This window comes from Oncorhynchus masou, chromosome 12, assembly GCF_036934945.1.
Source record: "Oncorhynchus masou masou isolate Uvic2021 chromosome 12, UVic_Omas_1.1, whole genome shotgun sequence".
Classification (NCBI taxonomy): Eukaryota; Metazoa; Chordata; class Actinopteri; order Salmoniformes; family Salmonidae; genus Oncorhynchus; species Oncorhynchus masou.
This window is the reverse complement of record NC_088223.1, coordinates 77,318,373-77,343,328: the sequence shown is the minus strand read 5'-3', so window position 1 is coordinate 77,343,328 and position 24,956 is coordinate 77,318,373. Positions and strand designations below refer to the sequence as shown.

Genomic DNA, 24,956 nt, shown 5'->3' with positions numbered 1-24,956 from the left:
GTATGGTCATTTCTTACCAGGAAAAAGAAGGTATGCCCCTGGACTGTTCATATTTGAAATGTCTAACTACATCAAGTCAATCAGTTGATTGCATTATTTGTATCAGAAGGGCTTGGGGCAGAATCAAACCCACACCAACACGGTAGGCCTATACATATGCTGAAGGCAGTGGCCCTAACTGCTACCCCACCCCGGGCCACGATTTAACTCAATTTTGACAGCTCATTCGTAACCTTCAGATAAACTAGATTCTTATTATTATTAAAAATATATATATTGTTTTATCTTCACCCCTTTTTCTCCCCAATTGGTAATTACAGTCCTGTCCCATCACTGAAACTCCCTTCCAGACTCGGTCGAGAGCCATGTGTCCTCTGAACCACAACCCTAGTTGTGACAAGGACATCCCAGCCGGCCAAATCTTCCCCTAACCCGGACGACGCTGGGTCAATTGTGCGCCGTCTCATGGGTCTCCCGGTCAAGGCTGGCTATGGCACAGTCTGGGATTGAACCCGGGCCTGTAGTGACACCTCAAGCCTTAGACCGCTGCACAAATCGGGAGGCCCCACACTAGACACTTGTATGTCATAGCCTAGTGGAGACCAATGACTATCTTGTGTTATTAAGCTATATAAAACAACGATTGTTGATGTGTATGTGTACATTTCAATGTTGCAGTAATAGGACCTAAGCCTATAGAGAGAAAATTATTTTAAGATACTGAGTCCTGATCCCAATGACTCGACTGCCCCCGAGTGGAAAGAAAGAGAACGGCTAATTTTTAGCCAATCACAAGGTTCATTTTCCTGATGCATCAGGAGAATTATCTGCAAGTTAAGATCTGACATCTGTAGATCTGATCCATGATATTGCCTTGATATTTAGCACAGCCAGGTTAGAAGGTCAATGTGATGACTTGCACACCTCTGATAGGCAACTTTCAAAAGAACTTCCCAGAATCACTCATTCCTTATCCTATCACCCAGCACCATCTATTGCCTTTAATAACCTATTTTCTATTTTCTCTTCCTTCCTATTTTAACCTTCCTTTTTCAAATGAAAAACCTGCTGATACAGAGTTAAAGAGCTATATAGTAGCACACACCACTGCAGGCTACTCTCTGATAGATGGAGAGGAGAGTTGACTAGATCGTACAACGCTTTGGCTCGCCATGCTCCAGAACTTTTCAGGAGCTTTGCAGGAGCGTTGTGGCTTAGCCACGCGTCATTGGAATGCATTGCAGCCAGGACTACTCCACTCCTGATTGTGAAGGGCTGTCTGTTGCCAGGCCCTGTATATCGAGAACCGAGTGTCTCCAAGAAGGAGATACATTTTTTCGCATTTTGCTCCCAGGCGGCAAACAAGTGTTTACATTCTTGCCACCCACGGGCAGCATGACACGGCGTCTATTATAGTCTTCTCAGACACAGACACTCGGATCAAGGTAAACAAAATGGCAGCACGAGAGAGAGTGACTTATGATCGAGTCAAAGCAAACAACATCTTTGAAGCTTATTCTCCTTTTTCAAGTCCAGTGCTGAATCCTCATCCTCAACTATAAGCGATGAGAAAGGACTGGAGTGGAGATTTGTTGTATTTTTTTTTACATATCTGGCTGTACCTATTGAGATAAAGTGAGAAAAAGCTATGACCCTACAGGTTAAGAGCCGATAGGCATCCTAAGGTTGTTACGAGTCATTGTCGACTCAAACACACCACCTTTGGCAGCCTCCTGGAGAGGGTTCAGAGGTACAACGTCCAAAAAAAACAACTCCGACATTCCATCATTCCACAGTACATAGAGGAGGCCTATGGAATGGCAGAAGATAATTTTGTACACACATTCCAGCCCTGAGCTAACCCATAGAAAAACCCTGTGTCTGTCAGCTACTCAGCTCTTCATCAAATCCCACAAATGAAGGGGAGGGAAGGGCTCAAGAGAACATATGGAGGTTAGAGGAAGAGAGGAAAGGAATGAACCTATGACGTCAGAGGAGGTAGAGAAAGAAGGGATGAGTTTTTTGTGCCTCCTTTACTACAGCAAAACAGAGCAGTTACAGAAGCTGCAGGACTGGAGAATGAGATGGCATGCATCCAAAATGGCATCCTATTCCCTATTTATTGCACTACTTTTGACTATATAGTGCACTACTTTAGACTACATAGTGCACTACTTTTGACTAGAGCTTGCATAGAGCCTGCCAAGGACGTTTCTCTCTCTCTCTCCTCAATTTTGAGAACAGAAACCATTTCAAGATCACACTCCTCTCCTCCCTGAGATAGAACATTATTTGTCAGCCAGCAGTCAGCCAAGAGATTAAATTACCACTATTTTCACTGTGAGCTTGCATGCCTCATTGGGTGTGTGTGTGTCAGGGTTTCTGTTAGGTAATAGCCGGCTTTTGGATGCATTTATTTTTTAAGTCGGTAAATACAATTTTCACCGGCCAATTGTCCAGGAGAAAAAAATAGTCCCATTGCAAAATAATGCTTTTTTGCCTATTCATTGATGGAAATACCAGCCAATGCAAATACATTTCACAGGTCATGCTTATTGGTCTATAGGTTAATTTGCATAATTCTTCTTACAGATACAGAGCCTAGTTTGAGTGGAGTCAAACATGCACTTTTATAAGCTCAATCATTGTACAACAATTCTAAATGCAATCGTGTGTTAAAAACAGTTTTGATGGTCATGATTAAAAAGAGCTACTATTTGTATTTTTCAACTGGTAATTGAAGCGTGCTTCCCATTCGCCATTCAAGTGCTTAGGCAATGGTCGGCAGGCTTCAGAGTGACAAACTACTTTGCAATGTGAATTGGAGTTAGTATGCATTTTGAAAACATAAACTTAATTGTGTGAAACCTGAACATTTTACCTTGCTTCAAAGTAGCCGAGCCAAAATCAGTTTCTATAAACATGGAGGCAAATATTTTATAAAGACTTCTATATGCCATTGAAACAAGTAGCCCATTTCTCTCCTGTTCTATTGGTTTTCAAATTAACTTTCTTTCATGGTCCAGTAGCCAAAGGCACAATCCTAGTCATATTAGCAACCCATGCTAGTTGTTAAACATTTCTAACTGATATTTTCATCCGAATGTACAGTGCACATTTGACAAAGGTATTTTCCCACAAACATTTGCCCGTAGCCTACTATCGTGTGTGCATTGCTGCCCTTATAATGTGAAGAAACAATAGTTTATCAACATTTTAAGATAAACATTTTGATCTGTTGCATCAACCTCAATGTCTTTTAAAGTTATTTTGATGTACTGGTTGTATGAATTTGGGATCTATCATCCCACAACTCTCCAAAAGTTAGTTTGGAATAGGCTATTTATGTTTTTGCACAGAATGACACGCTGACCAATAGTATAGGTCAACTTTACTATTATGGGGTATAATAGATTGACATAGACTAGTGATTTTTCTGGGGACGCACCCCGTTGCATGTTCTGTTAAAATGAATGACCATAATCTAAATGTGATGTCTGTCATTCTGAGCACTGTGAGTGGACACACTTACACAACCAAAGCGTCCGTTAAATTTCTCAAATGTCAGGTAAATTTAAAATGCTACCAGTCAAATGTCCGACGCCACATTTTTGTAACAGAAACCCTGTTATGTGTGTGTGTAAGAGAGAAAGTGTGCCAGAGGGAATGTGGGAATGAGTTGTTACTGCAAGTGTGTTTGGGATGTGCGTGTTCGCCAGTATGTGTGTGTAGAGATTTGTTTTAGCGTCGCCTGCCTCTGACAGAGAGAATGAGGGCGGTCCAGGGCCAGTTCAGATTCCATCAGACATGACTGCCCGCCCCTAAGGACAGAGCAACGCGCCAATCAGCTTCCTACTTCTTGGTCCGATCCTCCCACTGACCTGACCCCTCCCCCTCACACAAGTTTCCCCTAGTTACAGATCTAGGATCAGCTTCTCCTCTCCCAATACTGACCTTAATCATTAGTGGATTCAACTTCACAGCACTGCGGCTTTCAATACAAACTATGGGCGTGAACGTTTAAACGAAATTGGGATCCTTAACGGAAAAAGTGTTTGTTTGCTTTTCCCACAAAACACAGTGCAGCTGGCTCACCTGCTTTTTCTCTTCGCTAATGATGTGAGTGTGTGTTCAGTCTTCAGTATGTGAAATACAGCATTTACATTCAGCTTTTGATTGCCGATAGATGGCCTAGTGCACGGTTCTGACTCCGTCTGCCAGGTTGTTGACCTGCCTATACTGTTCCCCTCTTCCCTCGCTCGCTATGAAAGATGCAAGTGGTTGTGTTCACGGAAGTCTGGACACTAATCAGTTTCATCTGTTAAATGGTGAATCGTAGAAGTCGATACGTAGTAGAAGATGTATTTTCTTTCTACTAAATGTCCTGGTAAGTCACAGTATTTAACTTTAGTGTACTTTTTTTGGAGAGAGTGGTCTGCGAGCAGGCAGGCTGCGCACAGCAGCTCGATATTATTTGATTGACAGTTCTGGTCACCGAGTGATGGACGTTAGTCCAGCTTCAGAAGCAGCATTCCTTTACAGACAAGTCAAATACCCATTTGTTGCGCTTCGAAACTATCTCCAGACAAGGCTTTTTGTCAGCATTAAACATTCCGTAGCTGAGGCGCTTTCAAGGGTATATGAGTGCGGTAGATATAGAGTGCCTTGTATTCACCCCCCTTGGCGATTTTCCTATTTTATTGCATTTCAACCTGTCATTTAAATAGATTTTTATTTGGATTTCTTGTAATGGACATACAAAATAGTCCAAATTGGTCAAGTTTAAAAAAATTACTTGTTTCAAAAATGTCAACAACAACAAAAATAAAAAAGGAAAAGTGGTACGTACATATGTATTCACCCCTTTTGCTATGAATTCCCTAAATAAGATATGGTGGAACCAACTACCTTCATAAGTCACATAATTAGTTAAATAAAGTCCACCTGTGTGCAATCTAAGTGTCACATGATCAGTCACGTGATCTCAGTATAATATATATATATATACCTGTTCTGAAAGGCCCCAGAGTCTGCAACACCACTAATCAAGGGGCACCAAGAAGACCAGGGAGCTCTCCAAACAGGTCAGCGACAAAATTGTGGAGAAGTACAGATCAGAGTTGGGTTATAAAAAAATCTGAAACTTTGAACATCCCACAGAGCACCATTTAAATCCATTATTAAAAAATGGAAAGAATATGGCACCACAACAAACCTGCCAAGAGAGGGCTGCCCACCAAAACTCACGGGCCAGGCAAAGAGGGCATTAATCAGAGGCAACAGAGACCAAAGATAACCCTGAAGGAGCTTTACACATACTGCTAAATCAACTCGAGTGGTTTAAGGGGAAACATTTACATGTCTTGGAATGGCCTAGTCAAAGCCCAGACCTCAATCCAATTGAGAATCTGTGGTATAACTTAAAGATTGCTGTACACCAGCAGGAACCCATCCAACTTGAAGGAGCTGGAGTAGTTTTGCCTTGAAGAATTGGCAAAATTCCCAGTGGCTAGATGTGCCAAGCTTATAGAGACGTACCCCAAGAGACTTGCAGCTGTAATTGCTGCAAAAGGTGGCTCTACAAAGTATTGACTTTGGGGGGTGGGTGGGGGGTGAATAGTTATGCATGCTCAAGTTCTGTTTTTTGGGCTTATTTCTTATTTGTTTCACAATAAACAATATTTTGCATCTTCAAAGCAGTAGGCATATTGTGTAAATGAAATGATACAACCCCCCAAAAAAATTATTTTAATTCCAGGTTGTAAGGAAACAAAATAGGAAAAATTTAATTTTACCTTTATTTAACCAGGCAAGTCAGTTAAGAACAAATTCTTATTTTCAATGACGGCCTGGGAACAGTGGGTTAACTGCCTGTTCAAGGGCAGAATGACAGATTTGTACCTTGTCAGCTTGGGGGTTTGAACTCACAACCTTGCGGTTGCTAGTCCAATGCTCTAACCACTAGGCTACCCTGCCGCCCCAAGGGGGTGAATACTTTTGCAAGCCACTGTAATTTCTTTGCCAGGCCCAAGCAGTCAAACATACATAACAGGACCATTATTCTGCATTGTGAATCGTTTTAACAGAAAAACAACAAAATCTTTCAGTTTTAAAAAAATTGCAAAATTGTCCATCCCTACTACAAACAGCCTGGCAACTGGCAAAAAAACACATTGATTACACTATACTTTGTACGTATCAGTGGAGGCACCTCAGAGAAGGAAGGTGAGGACCATCCTCCTCAGTGAATTTAATAAAAATAGTAAAACGTGTAAAAAGTTATACTTTTTAGATAAAATTATACAGAATATATTCACCTCACCAAACAATTGATTAAAACTCACTTTTTTGCAATCAAGGTCTACAGTAGCCTCAACAGCAATCTGTAGGGTAGCACCATTGTGTCGCAGGAGGACAGCTAACTTCTTTCTTCCTCTAGGTACATTGACTTCAATACAAGATCTAGGAAACTCATGGTTCTCACCCCTTCCATAGACTTACACAGCAATTATGACAACTTCCGGAGGACATCCTCCAACATATCAGAGCTCTTGCAGCATGAACTGACATATGTTGTCCGCCCAATCAAAGGATCAGAGATTGAATCTATTACTGAAAGCATAAGCTACAACTAGCAAACACTGCAGTGCATAAAATGTGGTGAGTAGTTGACTCAAAGAGAGAGAAAGACAATAGTTTAGAACAAATTAATTTCTTAAAAAATGGAGTAGTAAAACAGAGAGAGCGAGAGATTTTGTAAACATTTTTCACTTTCACTTTCACTTACTTAGCTAGCAAATGCAGCTAGCTAGTTTAGCCTGCTCAAACAGAGGGATGCTATATTAGCTAGCTGGCTACGACTATCCAACACTGGAACTCTTCCGAGTCAAGGTAAGCTTTTGGTTTTACTAATTTATTGCCACTGGGAACTGTCGGCGTAACTGCTAAACTGCTTACTACACTGTACTGCATGATTGTAGCGGGTGACGTTGACTTTACTTTCGCTAATATGGTGAGCTAGCTGTGGGGATGATATGAAGGTTTGGCTTGGAAAGGTTTTTCTGCCTGGTCACAGACAGCTGGTGTTGTACATTGATGCCCACAAACAAAGGGAAAAGGTGAGAAAAGGGTGCGTAGATGCGAGAAGGAATACAACAAGCTGTTTGTATGTGGCTATGAAATTGAACTGTTTGCGTGTCATCAGAGTTGCATTCATTCCGCCGATTCTGTTAAAAAACATTTCTTAAACGGAAGCAAACTGAACGAAACGGGGATAAACATATCTGAATTTGTCGAAAAGAAACAGTTATTTGCAACTGTTGGACTAATGATTACACCCTAGGTCAGCTAGATGCAGGCAGGAGTGTGCAAGGCAATATTGAATGTGTCACTGTCTGTCGAAGTGTCACTGTCTGTGACCTAAAATCATTTTCTTGACCTGTGTGCACCTACGTTGAATTCATAGGCTAGGTTGTAGCAACCTCATGATGGGTATAGGGAACATTTTTGTATCATGTAGTAGCCTAAACCTATTGATGTTAAACTGCACTGACCACCACTGGTGATAAAGAATAAAGAAACAACATCCGATAAAGAAACAACATTCTGACTTTAAACACGGCCTAGCTAGTCATTAAATCATTTATTTATTTAACTAGGCAAGTCAGTTAAGAACAAATTATTATTTACAATGACGACCTAGGAACAGTGTGGGCAGGAAGACAGATGTTTCACCTTGTCAGCTTGAGGATTCGATCTAGTAACCTTTCTGTTACTGGCCCAACACTCTAACCACTAGGCTACCTGCTGCCCCATGAGAAACAATGTATCAATAACAAAGAAATGAGCCATTTAGACACATTAAAACATTAACACTGGAACAAGTGCATCTCCACAGATAATGGAGCGCCTCCACATCTCTGGGGTGTGTTTTGTCTCACTGCCCCCTGGAGCCCAGCAGAGCACATAGCGGCACTCACACTCACACAGATGGTGAGCAGCAGATTCGGCGCCCCGACATCACAGGCCAGTGTTTACCTGGAATCATGTCAGCTTTATATATTCATGACATTTCTATCTGCAAGGTTCCACAACGTTCTGCCTATTGAACGTCCATACTTTCTAAAGCAGCAGCAATTGTCAACTACATTTTCCAAGATGTAAAATTTTTGGACATGCAATAGGCGATTGGCTAGTGATCGGTTCCTTCAAAATTAAATGAAAAACAGGTACAATATTTTCATAACGAAGCATTCTTATTATTTTTGTTATATTGTAGTGTTTACAGTATAATTTGTATTGTGCATGCTTATATTATTAAACAGCTTAGATGTGACCATATTTACTACCTTGCGCAATTAGTCCACCTCCTATTGTAACTTCATAGCTTCTGGCTATTTTGCCATCGTATCAGCCTACTTCCCAAACGCATCATAACCACCGCCAATTGTGAGTCATAACAAAAACATTTCCCAGCAGCTATTGTACGCATACAATAATGTAAGGTCTTGTTCTATATCACACTGAAAAAAATACTTGCGTCCAGATGATATGAAAAAGTAAAAATTAATAGTTTTCCCTATGTGCCCTCTCTATCGTGTGGACTCCTGAAATAATTGCTGCGCTCAGAAATTCACTTGGCCTTTTAAAATGGTCACACAGTCAAACTCCCGACACCATTTTGAGCCGCACATATCTTTACCAAAATCTGATCTGCTACTACATGAGTAGAAACAATGTATAGCCAGGACAAGGGGTCGGCTGCGTTTCCTCTGCACTCGCTCTCAGCCCATGTCACATTTTATAATGCATCCTTGAGATCCAAGGCCGTTGCTCCGGTGATTACATTGTTACACACTAATGTCTGGTTTTATTTGCCAATGGACCACAGCGACCTATGGCTTGGAACGTATAGCCTAGTCTTATCCATTTGTAATATTTTACAACATTCGTGTCCATTACATTTTTTTATGTATGCATAGCAAATATATATATATTTACATTATCAGGCAGGACACGTCTGTCTCCAAGACGATGAACACGTTATGATATCAGACTCACCAAACGTCCAAGGGAATTTATTATCGTGGAGCACCTCGTCTTTAATTATATGCTGAGTCCGGAGTCACAGATTCCCCTTGTTCAATGCTGGCGGTTTTCTCCAAGGTTTGCTTCGGTGGTTTCTCATAAGCGGCGTTGGTAACATCGACATCCACACAAAGTGGGGGGATGGTAATATCGAGTGAACGAGGGGTAACGGAGGGGGGCAGTAAAACCTTGCAAACACAAGGGGAGGACCTTTTTTCTCCTGCGTGACTGTCAAACAGGGACCAATTCAGAAGTCTCACGACCTCACACATCGATCCATCTATCATCAAGTGCACTGGAGTTGGAAATATAGGCTACATTTATTAAGAAAAATGATGACATGATCCTTGATTAAACTTTCTGATTTATGTGTTCTCACATCTCTGTATATTGGTCCTGTTTAAAAGTGTGTGCAGCAGTGGAAAATATACATTTTCACAGAGGACCGCTTGAATCCCTTATAGAATTATCATGACAAGCAGGGAGGTTTTCATATAAGAAAAAATGAAAATCAAATGGGAGATTTATGGCAAATGACAGAATAGAAAATAATATTTTTGCTTTGTAAAACGTACTAGGCATCCCTGCCTTCTTATTTCTGTTGTGTTTTAGCTATTGCCATGTCAATCATGATGTATGTATATAATAGCAGCATTATCTGTCATTCAGGAAAGATGGGGCTTTTGGGGGGGGGGGGGGTGCCTGTTTTGCATGTAATTTTGGCATTAATACATGTCACATCAGTTTGCAAACAATGTTAAAAAAGATATATACACTCCCTTTCAAAAGTTTAGGGTCATGTAGAAATGTCCATGTTTTTGAAAGAAAGCACATTTTTGGTCCATTAAAATGCTGATTTTTATGGAATATCTACAAAGGTGTACAGAGGCCCATTATCAGCAACCATCATTCCTGTGTTCCAATGGCAGGTTGTGTTAGCTAATCCAAGTTTATCGTTTTAAAAAGGCTAATTGATCATTAGAAAACCCTTTTGCAATTATGTTAGCACAACTGAAAACTGTTGTACTGATTGAAGAAGAAATAAAACTGGCCTTCTTTAAACTAGTTGAGTATCTGGAGCATCAGCATTTGTGGGTTTGATTACAGGCTCAAAATGGCCAGAAACAAATAACTTTCTTCTGAATCTCATCAGTCTATTCTTGTTCTGAGAAATGAAGGCTATTTAATCTGAGAAATTGCAAAAAAAAACTGAAGATCTCATACAACGCTGTGTACTACTCAGCGAACAGAACAGCAAACTGTCTCTATCCAGAATAGAAAGAGGAGTAGGAGGCCCCGATACACAACTGAGCAAGAGGACAAGTACATTCGAGTGTCTAGTTTGAGAAACAGATGCCGCACAAGTCCTCAACTGGCAGCTTCATTAAATAGTACCCTCAAAAAAATTGCTTTTCTTTCAAAAACAAGGACAATTCTAAGGCACCCCAAACTTTTGAACGGCAGAGTATATAATTGAGTTGATAAAGCCGCATACAAACAGTCTCTTTTTTGTTTTCTTGGGTAAGGCAGCTCCACAATGCAGGTGTTTCAGCCTAGCACATTGCTTTCTATGATGGTGAGGCAAGCCAGCAGAAAATACGGAGTGTTGCGCCGTGATTGGCTCAGTGTTCTGTCACTCATGGGGACACTACGTCGCCACCAAGTGTAAGGGTAGAGATAGAAAATTTTAGCCCCTTGGTTGCTGCCATAGTTATATTAGAAGTTTGCATCCAAGAAGGCTCAAGGTCATTAGCCACAGATAAAATTACGTCAAATCACATATGTACAGTAGCTTTGATTGGAATGATCATGTCAACATCATACTTTTAAAATCTTCACTAGCAGTCATCATCAATAATCAAGTCGACAATCTACTGGCAAATCCTTTTTTATCCTTATCATATGAAGAGAAATAATGAAGAGAAATTTTAAAACATATCGGTGCCCATCGACCATTGGACATAAACATTACACAACAAGTTGGAAATCGCAAAATCAACAATGAGTGGTTTAGAAGGAATCAGTCAAAGTGGCTAACGTTAACTGCATGCATTGCAAAGCAATCAACAGCCTGCTGTTCAGTGGAGCGGCTGTATGGTCCGAAATCTGGGATTAAGGGGCTCTTTTCCAAGTACCTTAAAATGATAAACATTCAACATTGGCCATGCTGTCGATGAAGCATGCTTTCTGTCGCGCTCAAAACAACTGTTAACTCAGAACTGCGAAAACTTGACTTGGAGATATGTAGACTGTTGCTAAGAAAGTAATACTGTGTATGCTGTGTAGTAAGATGTTAGTAGCCCATGTGCCTCACCCTAATAATTTGGTCTATTTACCCCTCTTAATTTGGCCTACTGTTCAGACTTGGTCATGCACATGTAGTCTATAACCTGTTTTATAGGCTACAGGGACAAGATATCAGTTTATCTCTGTGAATGGTTTGTCCTCTGACAAATCAACTGTACATTTCGGTGTTCCTCAAGGTTCCGTTTTAGGACCACTATTGTTTTCACTATATATTTTACCTCTTGGGGATGTCATTCGATAACATAATGTTAACTTTCACTGCTATGCGGATGACACACAGCTGTACATTTCAATGAAACATGGTGAAGCCCCAAAATTTCCCCCGCTAGAAGCCTGTGTTTCAGACATAAGGAAGTGGATGGCTGCAAACTTTCTACTTTTAAACTCGGACAAAACAGAGATACTTGTTCTAGGTCCCAAGAAACAAAGAGATCTTCTGTTGAATCTGACAATTAATCTTAATGGTTGTACAGTCATCTCAAATAAAACTGTGAAGGGCCTCGGCGTTACTCTGGACCCTGATCTCTCTTGACGAACATATCAAGACTCTTTCAAGGACAGCTTGTTTCCATCTACGTAACATTGCAAAAATCAGAAACTTTCTTTCCAAAAATGATGCAGAAAAATAAATCCATGCTTTTGTTACTTCTAGGTTAGACTACTGCAATGCTCTACTTTCCGGCTACCCGGATAAAGCACTAAATTAACTTCAGTTAGTGCTAAATACAGCTGCTAGAATCTTGACTAGAACCAAAAGATTTGATCATATTACTCCAGTGCTAGCCTCCCTACACTGACTTCCTGTCAAGGCAAGGGCTGATTTCAAAGTTTTACTGCTAACCTACAAAGCATTACATGGGCTTGCTCCTACCTATCTCTCTGATTTGGTCCTGCCGTACGTGTACATACCTACACGTACGCTACGGTCACAAGACGCAGGCCTCCTAATTGTCCCTAGAATTTCTAAGCGAACAGCTGGAGGCAGGGCTTTCTCCTATAGAGCTCAATTTTTATGGAATGGTCTGCCTACCCATGTGAGAGACGCAAACTCGGCCTCAACCTTTAAGTCTTTACTGAAGACTCATCTCTTCAGTGGGTCATATGATTGAGTGTAGTCTGGTCCAGGAGTGTGAAGGTGAACGGAAAGGCTCTGAAGCAACGAACCGCCCTTGCTGTCTCTGCCTGGCCGGTTCCCCTCTTTCCACTGGGATTCTCTGCCTCGAACCGTATTACAGGGGCTGAGTCACTGGCTTGCTGGTGCTCTTTCATGCCGTCCCTAGGAGGGGTGCATCACTTGAGTGGGTTGAGTCACTGATGTGATCTTCCTGTCTGGGTTGGCGCCCCCCCTTGGGTTGTGCCGTGGCGGAGATGTTTGTGTGCTATACTCGGCCTTGTCTCAGGATGGTAAGTTGGTGGTTGAAGATATCCCTCTAGTGGTGTGGGGGCTGTGCTTTGGCAAAGTGGGTGGGGTTATATCCTTCCTGTTTGGCCCTGTCCAGAGGTGTCATTGGATGGGGCCACAGTGTCTCCTGACCCCTCCTGTCTCAGCCTCCAGTATTTATGCTGCAGTAGTTTGTGTCGGGGGGCTAGGGTCAGTTTGTTATATCTGGAGTACTTCTCCTGTCCTATCCGGTGTCCTGTGTGAATTTAAGTATGCTCTCTCTAATTCTCTCTTTCTCACTTTCTTTCTCTCTCAGAGGACCTGAGCCCTAGGACCAAGCCTCAGGACTACCTGGCATGATGACTCTTTGCTGTCCCCAGTCCACCTGGCCGTGCTGCTGCTCCAGTTTCAACTGTTCTGCCTGTGATTATTATTATTTGACCATGCTGGTCAATTATGAACATTTGAACATCTTGGCCATGATCCGTTATAATCTCCACCCGGCACAGCCAGAAGAGGACTGGCCACCCCACATAGCCTGGTTCCTCTCTAGGTTTCTTCCAAGGTTTTGGCCTTTCTTGGGAGTTTTTCCTAGCCACCGTGCTTCTACACCTGCATTGCTTACTGTTTGGGGTTTTAGGCTGGGTTTCTGTACAGCACTTTGAGATATCAACTGATGTACGAAGGGCTATAAAAATACATTTTATTTGATTTTATTTGATTTTAGAGAAATGTAATCATAGAATATTCTAAGAGCTTTCATTGTCTGCTTCGTCAAACTATCATACATCATTGATCTTTGGGCTCCCGAATGGCGCAGTGGTCTAAGGCACTGCATCTCAGTGCAAGAGGCTTCACTACAGTCCTTGGGTCCAATCCAGGCTCTATCAAATCCCGCTGTGATTGGGAGTCTTATAGGGTGGCACACAATTGGCCCAGCGTCATCAGGGTTTGTAAATGACAATTTGTTCTTAACTGACTTGCCTAGTTAAATGAAGGTTAAATACAAATTATAATCCCCCTTTATTTATCCTATGGTTCTGACTTGGTGTACAGGGAGAATACTGTAAGAACAGCCCATGAACTGAATTCAGTCGCTGTACATTTCAAAAGTGCTCAACAAATAGTTGTATTGACTATGTCCATTCTAGCTCGCCCATTAATGTCTTAATCAAAATTACAGATTGCCTCATCTGCTTGTCGTCCCCTTATGCCATAGTTTGTACATCTCAATTGTCATTAGAAACCATATTTGTTTAAACAAATCAGCCATATCACTTGTGTTTTTTTAAAGGAGGCTGAATTAACTGTTTCGCTCCCAGACAAGGCTCCATTGATAGCCAGGTGTAGCAGTGGTAAGATGTTGGGACTACTGTTGAGAGAGCTTTATGGGGCGGCAGGGTAGCCTAGTGGTTAGAGTGTTGGACTAGTAACCGGTTCAAGTTCAAACCCCTGAGCTGACAAGGTACAAATCTGTCGTTCCTAGACCGTCATGGAAAATAAGAATTTGTACTGAACTGACTTGCCTAGTTAAATTTAAAACATAAAAATGTAGGCCCTAACAGTTTGTGGGCACAGTTTGTCACTGTTATTGTGCAATTAATGTGTTGTATAGTGGCTTCACAGGCATGATTCCCACTTGTTTTTTTGTTGTTGCCCCACCAAGATTTACATGCTGAAATCGCCACTAAATAGCAGCAATATGTTTTGTATGATAGTTTGACGGAGTTGTATAGAATCAGATTAACATTGCAAGTCAATATTAAACAAAATTCTGCTACAGTACTTGCTTATCTCAACTAAATAAAGATTCCAATGATAGCCTTAACCATGTTGCTCCAAAAACCTGACCGCAGCCCCAAAAAGTTATCAATAGGTTTTAAAGGGCCAAAATATGCAAAAGAATTTAGGGGCAAGAGTCAGAGGTAAATGTATTTTACAAAAGTTCAATCAGGAAGGCTAACCTGAATACTTGTTTAACTTCATCCAGTAAGCATACCATCATTCACTTTGTTTCCTATTCTTCGGGCTTAGTGGGAATGAATACAAAAATATGATCAGCATGGCGTCTTGTTTCTTCTCCTCTTTCCTATAAGCCAAGTGAGGAATGTCGTACATCTATTTACCTTATAGCCTATAAGCATGGCATAATAAGGAACATTCCTCACACTTGCTGTTTAACCTATGGGCTCACGCTTGCAACTATCACTTTCCTCACTCTCAACCAATGGCAGTAAATCGTGGGATGTATTTATGTCAACTCTACCATGTTCTCTCAGCTGCTCTTTTTCAGCAACAGTTTTCAAGAACCATCCACCTCCCCACCACCACCAACTATAATACCCTTAAGGCCAGTCATTGGAACTCCTTTTTCCAAAGGACAGCAGACCCTCTGTCACATCATCTGACCATTCCCCAAACTATTTAATAAAATGTCATATTGCATTCCGTCTTTGTTGTTCTTTCAGTTAAGCCCTGTACTCAATTGTCCTGAAGAAAAACACTCTTTCGTGTTTGTTCTTGTTTGAGGAGTCGTCTGCAGAGAGACAGAGAGATGCCTTTACGGTGCCTTTATTTTTATTCTGGCCCACACTTCTAATCTGAGAGCGAGAGGCAGAGAATAGGGCTGAACTAGATCATTTGGGATTAGTGGGCCTGGATTGGCCACACCTTCTCTCCTGATTCGTCTTCTGCTTCCCTCTCTGGCTGGAATGTTTTCACTTCCCGTCTCCAACTCCTCTTATTCCTCCACTATTTAGTAAATTGTCTCTGCTTTCCATTTCTTTATATTTTGCACGAAGAATCTCCAATCCAAAATTAAATCTAGAATTGGCTTCCTATTTCACAACAAAGCCTCCTTCACTCATGCTGCCAAACATACCCTCGTAAAACTGACTATCCTACCAATCCTTGAATTCGGCGATGTCATTTACAAAATAGCCTCCATCACTCTACTTAGCAAACTGGATGTAGTCTATCACAGTGCCATCCGTCTTGTAACCAAAGCCCCATATACTACCCACCACTGCGACCTGTATGTTCTCGTTGGCTGGCACTCACTACATATTCGTCGCCAAACCCACTGGCTTCAGGTCATCTATAAGTCTGCTCAGCAAAGCCCCACCTTATCTCAACTCACTGGTCACCATAGCAACACCCACCTGTAGCACGCACTCCAGCAGGTATATTTCACTTTGGCCGCCTTTCTTTCCAGGTCTCTGCTGCCAATGACTGGAACAAATTGCAAAAATCATTGAAGCTGGAGTCTAATATTTCCCTCTCTAACTTTAAGCACCAGCTGTCAGAGCAGCTTACCGATCACTGTACCTGTACACAGCCCATCTGTAAATAGCACACCCAACTACCTCATCCCCATATTGTTATTTATCCTCTTGCTCTTTTGCACAACAGTAGCTCTACTTGCACATCATCATCTGCACATCTATCACTCCAGTGTTAATGCTAAATTGTAATTATTTCGCCTCTATGGTCTATTTATTGCCTTACCTCTCTACTCTTCTACATTTGCACACACTGTACATGTATTTTTCTATTGTGTTATTGTTTATGTGTAACTCTGTGTTGTTGTTTTTGTCACACTACTTTGCTTTATCTTGGCCAGGTCGCAGTTGTAAATGAGAACTTGTTCTCAAATGGCTTACCTGGTTAAATAAAGGTCAAATAAAAAAAGATTATCTTAGGGCCAACCAAATGCTGAGTGCCAACAAAGCACAAACATATTCAAACATAAATACTAATACAATATTATAACATGTTATAACTCTCTGTTAGACTTTTACAACATATTACAGATTATGGAAATGTACTATTACTTAGCCTGATGATGTGCATGCTTGCACTGAATCGGATAACTTTGAGTTATCTTAGCTGGTTTGGTGTAAGGTAGTGATGTGAGGCAAGCTAGCAGCAGGTAAGTGGAGAACACAGTCTTCTGAAATGAACGACATTTGCAGACCCTGCAATCTAATTCCACTTGTATCACCATAAGTAAAGGGATAGGCCTGTGCTGTTCACAGAATTACTTTACTTGAGCACACATTCCTAGAAGCCAAATAATTGCTTGCTGTCATAATAATGTCCTTACAGGTGAGAGCTGATGTGGCATAATGTCACATCTAGTTATTTTGCAAGTTGGCTGGTGTTTTACCAAGCAATTTAGCTGAACCACACATTGGTTTGTGTCATCGTGATTATTGAGATAACTGTTGAGACACTAGATGTAATGAATGTTATTAACATATGATATATGTTATGTAGCCCCTTAATGACATAGGACTCAAAATAAGTGCTACCACCAAGCTTTTCAAACAGTCAGTGTGATTTCAGGCAGGGCAGGCCAGTGGATAGGGTTAAAGAAGTTCTGTTCTTCTGGAAAGGTGGAGTAAGTCTAAAAACACTTACACTCTAAACATTGCGCTACTGTGTCAGTCACCACCAAGTACCATTGACCTCCGATTGAGTACTCGTCCCAGTATCCTACAGAGCACACTAGTAGAGAAATGTGTATATTTCAGAATGGCTACAAGTTCAGATTTCAGAGGTCCTCAGGTTTGCTGGGCTATGGTGAATGTTGAGGGACTGTCATGTGATGTCATAGAACGCAGTAGGTCACTGCTGACTTTTCTGACCATGATCTCCAATAAAAATACACAGCGTGTGGTACTGATAGGGGTAGGAATAGGGCCATCTAGTGGCAACGAAGTGTAAGAGTTCAGAGAGTATAAATAGAGTCCCTTATGTTGAAGGTCAAACCCTGAGAGGAATCCAGCGTTCCCACAGTCACAATACAATGGCCAACATTCAGTCCCAGGCAGCAGTATGTCATCAGAACATCTGGCTGGCAGTTTTTCCCAACTCGGATACGCTTCATGACTCACACATGGTGAAAATAGAAACGGATCATCACCAAGCAGGGTTGGGGTCAATTCCATTTAAATTCCAGTCAATTCAGACGCCCCTGGACCCCCCATAACAGATCAGAAGCCCCCCCCCAAAAAAATAAATTTAAATATCAATGTGAGGCCCAACCCCACAATTGCCAAAGATATCGACATCAGACACCCCCATGACATTTTAGGCTCCCTAAGAGTCAATGTATAATAAGAACCCTGTGGCTAAGTAAGCATCGCTACTGTCTTCCTGAAACCTGAAGTAGGGCTATTGTTAGACACAGACTCAGCACTGCATTGGCTTTTCTGGGTCAGTGGTATCACTGGTCCTTCTGGAGGACGTTGTGGTGTTGTGTTGTGGCGTGGGTTCGAATCTTGGGTCCGCCATGGAAGGGATGGACCACATTATAGATGCATTAATTGTAAAATATTACAGTGTGATTAGTAATAATGAATCTATAAACAGCTAATGTGTATATATATACTTCTATAAATGCAGTTACTGATATTGTTTCTCTGACCTTGAAAACAATTATATCCTCATTGGCTATATCCAGATCATTCTAACCATCTCAAACTCTCTATTTAATACACTGACCTGAGGCAGTGACCATGATACAGGCACCAGAAATTAGGTCATCATTATACCTCCATGGGATTCGCTCACTTGGAGGGAACAGAGTCTTCTAGTAAGGCTTAAAATAGAGCCAGGGTGATTCCTTAGTGAATCAATCTAATACACCTTGACATTTCTGCTGGGTTCACTTCAAATAATTGACTTCTTTCTCAGCAGACCCACAATTGTGCTTGTAAAAGTGCTTGGGCAACTTTCATAATGATGTTATAACAGTAAACGTATGCTCAGGTCAAGGGTGCACCTGAGTTAAAACAGGAATCAGAAACGTACAGGCCATATGGCATTTTGGGCAAATGGCAGATGGGCTGGTCCATCTTTAGCCCAGTGGATTGGTAAAAAAAAAGTTGACCTAGAATTACCATTATTTGGATAAAGGAAAAAAATGTGGCAGTGTGTTAGAAATGCCCCAACCGATTTCTGGTATCAGTCTGTCCCTGAAAGGAAGGTTCTCCTTCATTACCCAAAGAAAACTATAACAGTTAGCTAATTATCATGGTGTTATTTTAATTCAGGGATTAAGGTGTTTGAGTGTGTTATGCCTCTTTCACTACGTGTTATCAACACATGCAGTAGTCCAAGAAGCCCAATTCTTAAAGACAGATGACAACACGTGCAAAATATAAAGAAATGGAAAGCAGAGACAATTTACTAAATAGTGGAGGAATAAGAGGAGTTGGAGACGGGAAGTGAAAACATTCCAGCCAGAGAGGGAAGCAGAAGACGAATCAGGAGAGAAGGTGTGGCCAATCCAGGCCCACTAATCCCAAATGATCTAGTTCAGCCCTATTCTCTGCCTCTCGCTCTCAGATTAGAAGTGTGGGCCAGAATAAAAATAAAGGCACCGTAAAGGCATCTCTCTGTCTCTCTGCAGACGACTCCTCAAACAAGAACAAACACTTGAAAAACATAAAACATACACCCCTGGCACAAACACGCTTTTGGGTTTCCTCCCTGGATTATTTGGGGTGAGGAATTGTAACATGGACAGATCTCCGACCATACACATAGCTCTGCTGAAGTCAGGCTGGCTCTGGAGACAGAGTGAGTACTATAGATTCAATGTTTCTCAAATAATGCCATGTTGTAGTCTAACCTCGTGTCTACCTGTTTTGGTCTCAGATAAAGTCTTAGCCATTGCAGGTACTATCTTTACCAAGTGTAGACTTCAACAGCTAAACATAGCATAAGAAGTTGTGTGGGGCACTAGTATGAGAGAAATATCAAAACTGTATAGAACACTTTGAAACACAGGTTAAGGCCAGGCACCACAGGCTGAAATAACATGTTTGCATCTACCTATCAATTTTGAGATTTGTTTGCATTTTGGTCCGTTAATATTAATATTTTCAAAAACTAAACATAAACATGCTCAAATCTTAATGAAAATTTTGATTTTCTTTATTTTATCATACTATCATCAAAATGTCATGAATTTAACCACTTTAAAATGGCCATACATCCATCATTTCAAAGCTCACTACATTGAAGTAAACATCATTTAAAAGCCCATGTAATAGAGAATGTCACAAACAATTTAGCATATTTTAATACAATATACAATATTTCAGATTGTTTTTTGATTTTTTTAAAGTATTATATTTATGTCTAAATTCAACTGGTAAAAATGAATTGATTATGCCTGGCCTTAAGTGGTGTGTGAGGTCTGTAGCAATCTTTGCTCAAGTCCCCAGTCCATGCCACTCTCTCCAAAAACAGTTCTCCCATGTTCTTAAAACTGACTCCACTGAAAACAAAATGGAGGACTCTGTTGATGTCATCAAGATCGCTAACAGATTAACCTACAGTACCTACCATTTAGCTTGTTTTGATGAAGCCATTGCTCTAAAGGGAATCTTTGCCCTATTTATTGAGTTGCGGTTGCTTGTGAAAACTATTGGCTTTTTAACTAAGATCAGAATCGTTCTAGAAGGTGAATGTTACAACTGTTATGAAATTCCAACCCTTACTCTGTTTGTCCAGCCTGGCCATAATCTAATTAGCTTCCTGTCTGTGTTAGCAAATCAGTGACTCAATCAGAAAGACCACAAGCCAACTACTGGGGATTCACCCGCCGGGGAAAAACATATACAGATTTACAGCTTTGACAATATAAATACAAAACACTCAAAATGGCTGTAGGTTTACCCATTATAGACCCACTGACTAGAATGCGTCTTTGAGATTATTCTTGTAATAAAAATTGCTATATAAATGTAATTGATTATTGTTATTACTACTATTATTATATGCTGAATTGAGACAGAATCATATCTGGCTGGCAGTGCATTTCAGTTATTGTGTATAAATAAAAGTATACAAAAGTCCAAACTGTCTGTTAGGAAAGTGGGCATCTTAACCTAACCCGAAATCTACTCCACTTCACCCTCCATCTCCCCCCGCGCTCTTCATGCCTCCTTTCTTCCGTCAGCATCCATCTTAAAGCGGTGGAAGCTGAATTGGTGTGACCTGTGGATCGATGGGAGCCTGGTCTTCTACAAGACGGATAGCAGGCGAGAATATGAGCACCGAGTGGGTCTCAAGACCAGCTGTGTGAGTGTCAAGTCTGGCCTGGAGAGTGCAGGTGAGGAGGGAGTTTCTGGAAAGATGGGGATGTTCAACATGGCAATGGATGCTTCCGAAATGGCAATCTATTCCCTAGGCCTACAGTGCACTACTTTTGACCAGAGCCCCATGAGACATGCTGTATGCTTTATTACAGAAATAAAGTGGACTGGGGAGTCCAAATATCTGTATTGACCTCCAAAAGATTTTGGCCTTATGTGTGTGTAACCCTAGCTGTCTATGTTGTTGTACAGGTCTCTCTCCTCCAGAGAACCAGCCAAGTGAGAACATGGTGGTGGTGCAGCTTAGAGATGGCTCCACTGTGATCCTGTGTGCCAACAGTGAGGACGAGGCATTGTGAGTCTATATTATTTCTCTTTCACACACACACACACTCTCTTACATTGCACACACTCTCTCTCAATCCACTTCCTCTTTCTCCTTTTGTCATTTTGCAGAGCATGGAAGTTGACAATTCTAGAGGCGAGACGAAACCCAGTAAGTAAACCGGTAAACCAGGGTTTCCCAAACTAGGATTCTTAGAGGACATTCTTGTCTTATCGTCTTGTCTTTCTCACTTAGTTCCCATATGACCCATACGACGACTCGTACCAGTCCATCCCAATGGACGGCAACAACACCATCTACCTCACCCCTGGATCAGGTAAAGACAACACAACACCCAAGCTCTGAGTCGTATTCATTATTGCACATTGTGGCAAAATGTTTTGCAACGAAAAATGAAAACAAGCGTTTCTTATTGGACAAGTTCAGGTAGTCCCTCCTTGTTTAAGTCCATTTTCTACTGTTAGGTGCCTAGTGAATAAGACTATGATTTTAGCAAGTCAACAGGGTGACTCTAGCACTCCTTTCCAAAACTCCCTAAAATCAGTTGTTGACATAACTATCCCGGTTACATCAAATCAGAAAAGTCTAATAAAACACACTTGTATATTCACTTATGCTCCCGTAAATACTGTAGTACATCTTATACTCAGCATCCTGTCTCTCCCTCCCTCTCCCTCTCAGGTACCCACCACATACTGATCCAGAGAGACCCATACGACGGCATAGGAGAGCAGGTGGCACTGGGGCTACTGGCGGGCATGGCGGCGGGTGCTGCCATGCGCTCCTTCCTCTGGATGCCCTTGTTCTTCTGCTGATAGAGAAGGTCTTTGATCTGGACCAAGATGCTTGCTTGGGCGCCCTCCCCCAGTGCGCTAGCTCCATGAGCAGGGAGGCACGGTTGGGAAATGCCCAGGCTGCTGTAGGCCTCATTCCTACAAGTCTTATTATTGTATTTCACACACAATTTATTTCCTGTTGCAGAATAATAGTGCACGAATGTGTGTGTGTTTTAAGTTAATGTCACATGCACACGTACAGTGAAATGCCTTTCTTGCAAGCTCTAACCACAACAATGCAGTAATCAATAACGATGTAATACTAAAAATAACAAGGTAGAACAAAAACACAGAAGATATAAAAATAATAAAAATACGATAAAGTAAGTAAGCATACTATATCAAGGTCATTGTGTTTGTGTGAGCGTGCATGCATGTGTGACAAATTGGTTTACAGAACAGGTTGATGGGAACATAAATATGTCCTTAATAACATAAGCTGTGTGGACTCAACCTATTTAGTAGAAATGCATATGAAACGTATACGGTATGCAACATCCAGGGTGTATGAAAAACAGCAACGTCCTGATCCGCATATTCAGCTGCCTGAGGTTAATGGAACCCCCCCCCCCCCCCCCCACACACACACACACACACACACATACACAGAACCATTGACTGCAATTATGTTTAAGTTGAAAAATTGAGGTGCAAAAATGTATCACTTTTATTAACCTTAGATCCTGTATTTAAGCTCATGTACAGAATGTAATTCACTGAGTACAATGCTGCTGTTGTTGTCAAATTTAATAAAAGTTTTCAAAGCCATGGATATGAGAATTAATATTCGATGACAGAATACTTCCTTGCTTAATTCCTATTTAGGACATAAGGCTTCTGTCTGGAGATGGTGTTCCATGACAGACCACAGTCCTTCATATCCGTCTCCACTGTTCACCTACATGTCTCTTTGGGGCAGCCACACTTTCTTTCTATAATATAAGAGATAGACAAATATGTATTCAATATGTATAATGTATTACACATCAGTAGTAGCCTACACACTAGTCACTCACAATCTACGTTGATGTCATTTTTCTCCAAAACAATATTCACATGATGGTGAACTTCAGAGAAGCACACCATTAGAGACAGAGCTCATGAAACTAACCCATCTCCTACCAACTCACAGTTAGCCTACATTCAGGGGTGAAATTGATGGGGAATAACTGGGAACTGAATTCCCAAATGAAAGTCATTTAAACGTCTAAACATTTCTTTAAAAATGAATTCACACTGACACAGAGGGATTAAAAATCATTTTAAAAACCTGCTTGTTAATGTTGTTTTTAGCATTGATACATAAACCAAGTCAACCCTTCCACATCCATGCCTTCCCAGTTCTCACCATAAAAAAATAAACCATCCTACAAAATCAAGGGTTGTTTTTTGTTGTTTGAAATGACATTCTCCTTAATAACACTGTTATTCAAACTAATCATAATGGGAAGGCTGTTGTAAAGTAGGGCTACGGTAAGCTAAATTATGCACTATATAAATGACTTAATCTCTAAATGATAAGATTACATATTTAGTCATTTTTTTTCAATGAAGCTCTCAAATCATGACTAAACAAAACCCTTGATTTTGCACCTTAAATAATCGTTGGTATTCCCTTTTGACGATCAATTGGCATCCAATTATGGTTTCAAAGATTCCATGGTAGGATATACTGAGATGTTTCTCTACATGGATTACAATATTATTAAGGTTTAAATGAATGAAAACAACCCATGAATTAAAGAGGCTATATGGAACTTTTGCTTCTGGCGTGCTCTTGAGCCAAAAGGGGTCCCAAATGTTCCAGAAATAACTTTATAGGCCTTAATGAAACTCAGAGGGAACCATTAGCCTATAGCCTCGCTGTAATGTTATGCCATATGAAGAAAAAAACACATTTTGCTTTCTTTTACCACTTTCCCAGATTGTGTGATGCGGTGTTGGTTGTTTTGAAGATTGTCACCAAACTGCCATATTTTCATACACAAGCCGCGGCCTAGGCCTGCCGAGCGGAGATACCCCCAACTTTGTTCTCTTACACCGACACGGAGGCGGTATTGGTTTTGATAGCTTAAAAAACGGTCGATTTCATAGCTACAACACTGTGTCACCATCACTCAATACGTGTAAAAATGTAAATTCTGAAAACGCTTTACCTTTACCTATGCTAGTACTGTACAACCGCGGTGCTTCCGCGTGGTGGTGAAATTCATCCACTTGGCGTTTCTACGGAAGTGAGAGAAAGCCCACTTACGCGCAATGGGAGAAGATGGAACGAGATGGATTTTGGCCTACATTCTGCAAATGTTGTCATCGATTAAACATTTGATCTTAATACAGTTTTCTGTTCCCAAAAATAGAATTTATTATGTACAGAGTGGACTAAGTTTTGTAGACTTTAGCCTTGCACACGCGCATTTAACATAGTTGACGCTCCCTAACAGAAATATGCAGATATATGCTAGAACGGACCAATAGGATCTCGCGAGCTCGTGCTTGGCTCTGCCCACCTCCTTGCTTGTTCTGCCCACTATGACTCATCTGTTCCCATTGGAAACGACAGGCTGGGGTCTATCTTGGTTTAGTTATAAAAATATTTTGTCCAACTGTTGCCTACCATAGACTCCTGCTGCTCCACCGACAGTGCCATGCCAGCCAGGATGCCTGCATGCCCCATGTGCCCTTGTTTTTTTAAACAATGTCAGGTACATACACGGATGACAGAAAGGGTAGTGGTTTTTCTGGCTCAGGTTCAAAGAGACATGCCATTCCACTGAACCTGCCCTGGAGACGGTTCCTTAGCCACTGAAGATCCTCATGTGTGGACTCTCAAGACAGAGGGCTGTAGTCTTTGGCCGGTTACAGGTCCTCCACTGACTGCACCTGGT

At 41.2% G+C, this 24,956-nt stretch overlaps 2 protein-coding genes and 1 long non-coding RNA gene across 4 annotated transcripts in view; 1 reads left to right on the top strand and 2 right to left on the bottom strand.

Annotated features, from left to right (window-relative positions):
• Positions 1 to 9,226, bottom strand: part of LOC135550857 (protein FAM168A-like) — a 57,472-nt gene extending 48,246 nt beyond the window's left edge. For both annotated transcript variants that reach the window (XM_064982032.1, XM_064982033.1), the window contains exon 1: positions 9,061 to 9,226. The gene's annotated coding sequence lies outside the window, so the exon portion shown is untranslated. The remainder of the gene's footprint in view (positions 1 to 9,060) is intronic.
• A 9,977-nt stretch (positions 9,227 to 19,203) lies between these two features.
• LOC135550862 (pleckstrin homology domain-containing family B member 1-like) lies at positions 19,204 to 22,723 on the top strand. The gene is made up of 6 exons (XM_064982037.1): positions 19,204 to 19,363; positions 20,751 to 20,903; positions 21,139 to 21,241; positions 21,343 to 21,382; positions 21,467 to 21,548; positions 21,914 to 22,723. The coding sequence occupies exons 1-6, from the start codon at positions 19,303 to 19,305 to the stop codon at positions 22,045 to 22,047; spliced, it is 573 nt and encodes a 190-aa protein (XP_064838109.1). The 5' UTR covers positions 19,204 to 19,302; the 3' UTR covers positions 22,048 to 22,723.
• Positions 22,724 to 22,797: 74 nt separating this feature from the next.
• Positions 22,798 to 24,507, bottom strand: LOC135550863 (uncharacterized). Its single transcript, XR_010457156.1, has 2 exons — positions 24,231 to 24,507; positions 22,798 to 23,000 (listed from the first exon to the last, which is right to left on the bottom strand). It is a non-coding gene; the product is annotated as an uncharacterized LOC135550863 (long non-coding RNA).
• Between the last annotated feature and the right edge of the window lie 449 nt (positions 24,508 to 24,956).

What these genes read in the sequence shown, in the direction of transcription:
- LOC135550862 (XM_064982037.1), top strand. Translation starts at nt 19,303, where the DNA reads ATGGACAGATCTCCGACCATACACATAGCTCTGCTGAAGTCAGGCTGG. An exon ending in GTCTGGCCTGGAGAGTGCAG is followed by an intron (nt 20,904 to 21,138) that starts GTGAGGAGGGAG and finishes GTTGTTGTACAG; the next exon opens with GTCTCTCTCCTCCAGAGAAC. An exon ending in TAGAGGCGAGACGAAACCCA is followed by an intron (nt 21,383 to 21,466) that starts GTAAGTAAACCG and finishes TTTCTCACTTAG; the next exon opens with TTCCCATATGACCCATACGA.